This window comes from Gadus morhua, chromosome 8, assembly GCF_902167405.1.
Source record: "Gadus morhua chromosome 8, gadMor3.0, whole genome shotgun sequence".
NCBI classification, from domain to species: Eukaryota; Metazoa; Chordata; class Actinopteri; order Gadiformes; family Gadidae; genus Gadus; species Gadus morhua.
Window position 1 is genome coordinate 22,237,300 of NC_044055.1, and position 2,500 is coordinate 22,239,799.

General features: G+C 49.8%; 1 protein-coding gene across 1 annotated transcript in view; it reads right to left on the reverse strand.

Moving 5' to 3' along the window:
• dnm3b (dynamin 3b) overlaps positions 1-1,222 on the reverse strand; it is a 17,205-nt gene extending 15,983 nt beyond the window's left edge. The window contains exons 1-2 of the mRNA XM_030363441.1: positions 888-1,222; positions 95-452 (exon numbers count right to left, since the gene is read on the reverse strand). Of these exons, the coding sequence (XP_030219301.1) occupies positions 95-255 (161 nt within the window). The 5' untranslated portion in view covers positions 256-452; positions 888-1,222. The remainder of the gene's footprint in view (positions 1-94; positions 453-887) is intronic.
• Between the last annotated feature and the right edge of the window lie 1,278 nt (positions 1,223-2,500).

The window sequence follows — 2,500 nt, forward strand, 5'->3', positions numbered from 1 at the left end:
TCACCCCCCCCCCCCCCCCCCCCCCCCCCCCTGAAGGTTAAAGAGGGAAGGGATTATCCTATTTCTGGTGGTCATTCTTTGACGTCTTGTATACCTGCCTACGAAGTTCTCCAGCACGGAGCTCTTGCCCGCACTCTGCCCGCCGACCACCGCGATCTGCGGCAGGTCCAGGTTACATGATTGGTCGATGGAGCTGAAGGCATCCTGTAGCTTGTTGACCAGGGGGATGAGGTCCTCCATGCCACGGTTCCCCATGGCGCCGGTACAGCCTGTAGCCTACACCGAGGTGAATCCTAGGGGGGTGATGGTGGTGGGGGTAGGGGTGTAGCGCTAATAATAATACTGTTTTAGTCCGGGATTCCGTAGAGCTTGTTGACGTGCTGAAGTCATCTATTGGCCATGCGCATTATTGCCCCCTTCGCCCCGTGACTCAAGCCGAGGGATGAACCCGACTGAGGAAATAGAAGGACGAGGAGTGTGTGTGTGTGTGTGTGTGTGTGTGTGTGTGTGTGGGGGGGGGGGGGGTCAAGAGAGAGAGAGAGAGAGACAGAAAAAAAGATATATGGACGGACAAGGGCAGACAATTGCGCACTTGCTTACCACACACACCGCACCGTCACCACGCGCACGCACTGCAACCCCCCCCCCAAACACACACAGTCATATTTCAAGGGCATTTGAAGCCATAATCACAAATAAACGCCCGTGCTTGTCATACAATCCTGCAGAAATAAAGACAAAGCTATATCCACATAAATGCATCTCAATGAACGCACTATAAACAATGCATTAAGGTGAATTTATACCACCACTCAACGGATTAGTGGCTCGCTATATTTAGTCTCAATCTTAAACTTTGCATCAGCAGATCATTGTGAATGGCCTACCCCGCCTCGAGATCCCCGTTGTGCCCGATACGAGGTCGCTGTCCGGTGCTGAAGCGACAGATCGGGACCAGCTATGACAAACGACCAGCGGAATGGTTCAGATGGCACCTGCACGCACACTATAGAGAAGCATCTCATGTGAATATTCCTTGCATTTGTTGCAATGCGGTGCTCCTAACGTGGCTTTCTGCTTGGAAGCCGTCACAGCATTCCCATCCTGCACACAAATTCCCCTTTGACAGATTAAGTCTATTTTTTTTTCTTTTCCGCGGTAATTGTGAAGCTGCACCTAGCCTGGTGCAACCTGAGTGACACGCGAGGCGACCAATCACAGACAAGGACGCTTTAGTGAGGGGGAAGATAAACGCGGATGCGCATTGGCGGGACACGCCCAGTTTTAGGTATGACAAGCCCCTCCCCCTGTTTACTTCCGCGCTTCGGCAACCTTTCCATGGTTTCGTCCCGAGGAACAGAGTGTCAGAGCGTACATGTGGGAAGGGGCGTCTATCAGTGAATCACCAATCAGTGTTCCAAACGTGCAGTGAGCAACGCGTCTCATTGGTCGGTCGTAGATCGAGGTCCCGCCCCCTGTACGTGCGCACCCTGGGATCGGAGCGCGGAGTCGTCGTGAGTCATGCGAGGCGCGTCCAATCCTGTTGTTGCAGCGATGCGCGTCCGTGTGTCGCATGATTGGACGCGCCTCCCATGGCTCTGCACTGAGAGAAGCAGAAGCCAATGTCGTGCATCACATTAAAAGACACTGACAAGCGGTATGGGGGGGAGATCATGCCTCATACTTTATTTCAACGTGACATGTTAATATTATAGGCCTAGGCCTGCACACAATATGACCATGTGTGTTATAATACTGTTATTAAAGGCCTCCGCTCTGCATAATATGAGGCTGTACGCTGTTGTATGAATTGATGTAAAAGGACCATGCAGCCTGGTCCCACGCAGAGAGCAGATCCACCTCGTGGAAGCAGTCGGGTGGAAGGGACACTGTCTTTAGATATCAGCGTTACAAAACATCTGCAAAGAGCACACTCTTCACTTCACTATATGAGGACTCATCCGCTCGGGGGGAATCCTGAACACCCAGGTGTATCGACTATATACACTATTACTATTTAGGATATTTATTCTTCTGAAGCGCTGCATTGTGCATTGAGATGCACATCTTTATACATCTTTATATAAAATGGAGTAGTGAGGGATTTGTGCTTCTTGAGTCTACCACTACACCCCTGCGGCCACTAGGGGGAGATAGTCCAAAAGATAAATCACATCGACGCTCCAAGGTTATTTTCTATTTTTCCATAAATTAGCAAGAGACGATTGAGATCAAGGACATTTGGTTCCCCTGCATACACCTTATCGCCAACCATTCGTTGAATTGGTTTCAATATTATTACTGGCGGAAAAACTTGCTGATTAGAAGAAGTATTGATTGAAGATCTATGTTGCTTTTTTATTCATTGGTAGGATAGTGAAATATATCCTCTCTCTCTCTCTCTCTCTCTCTCTCTCTCTCTCTCTCTCTCTCTCTCTCTCTCTCTCTCTCTCTCTCTCTCTCTCTCTCTCTCTCTCTCTCTCTCTCTCTCTCGCTCTAT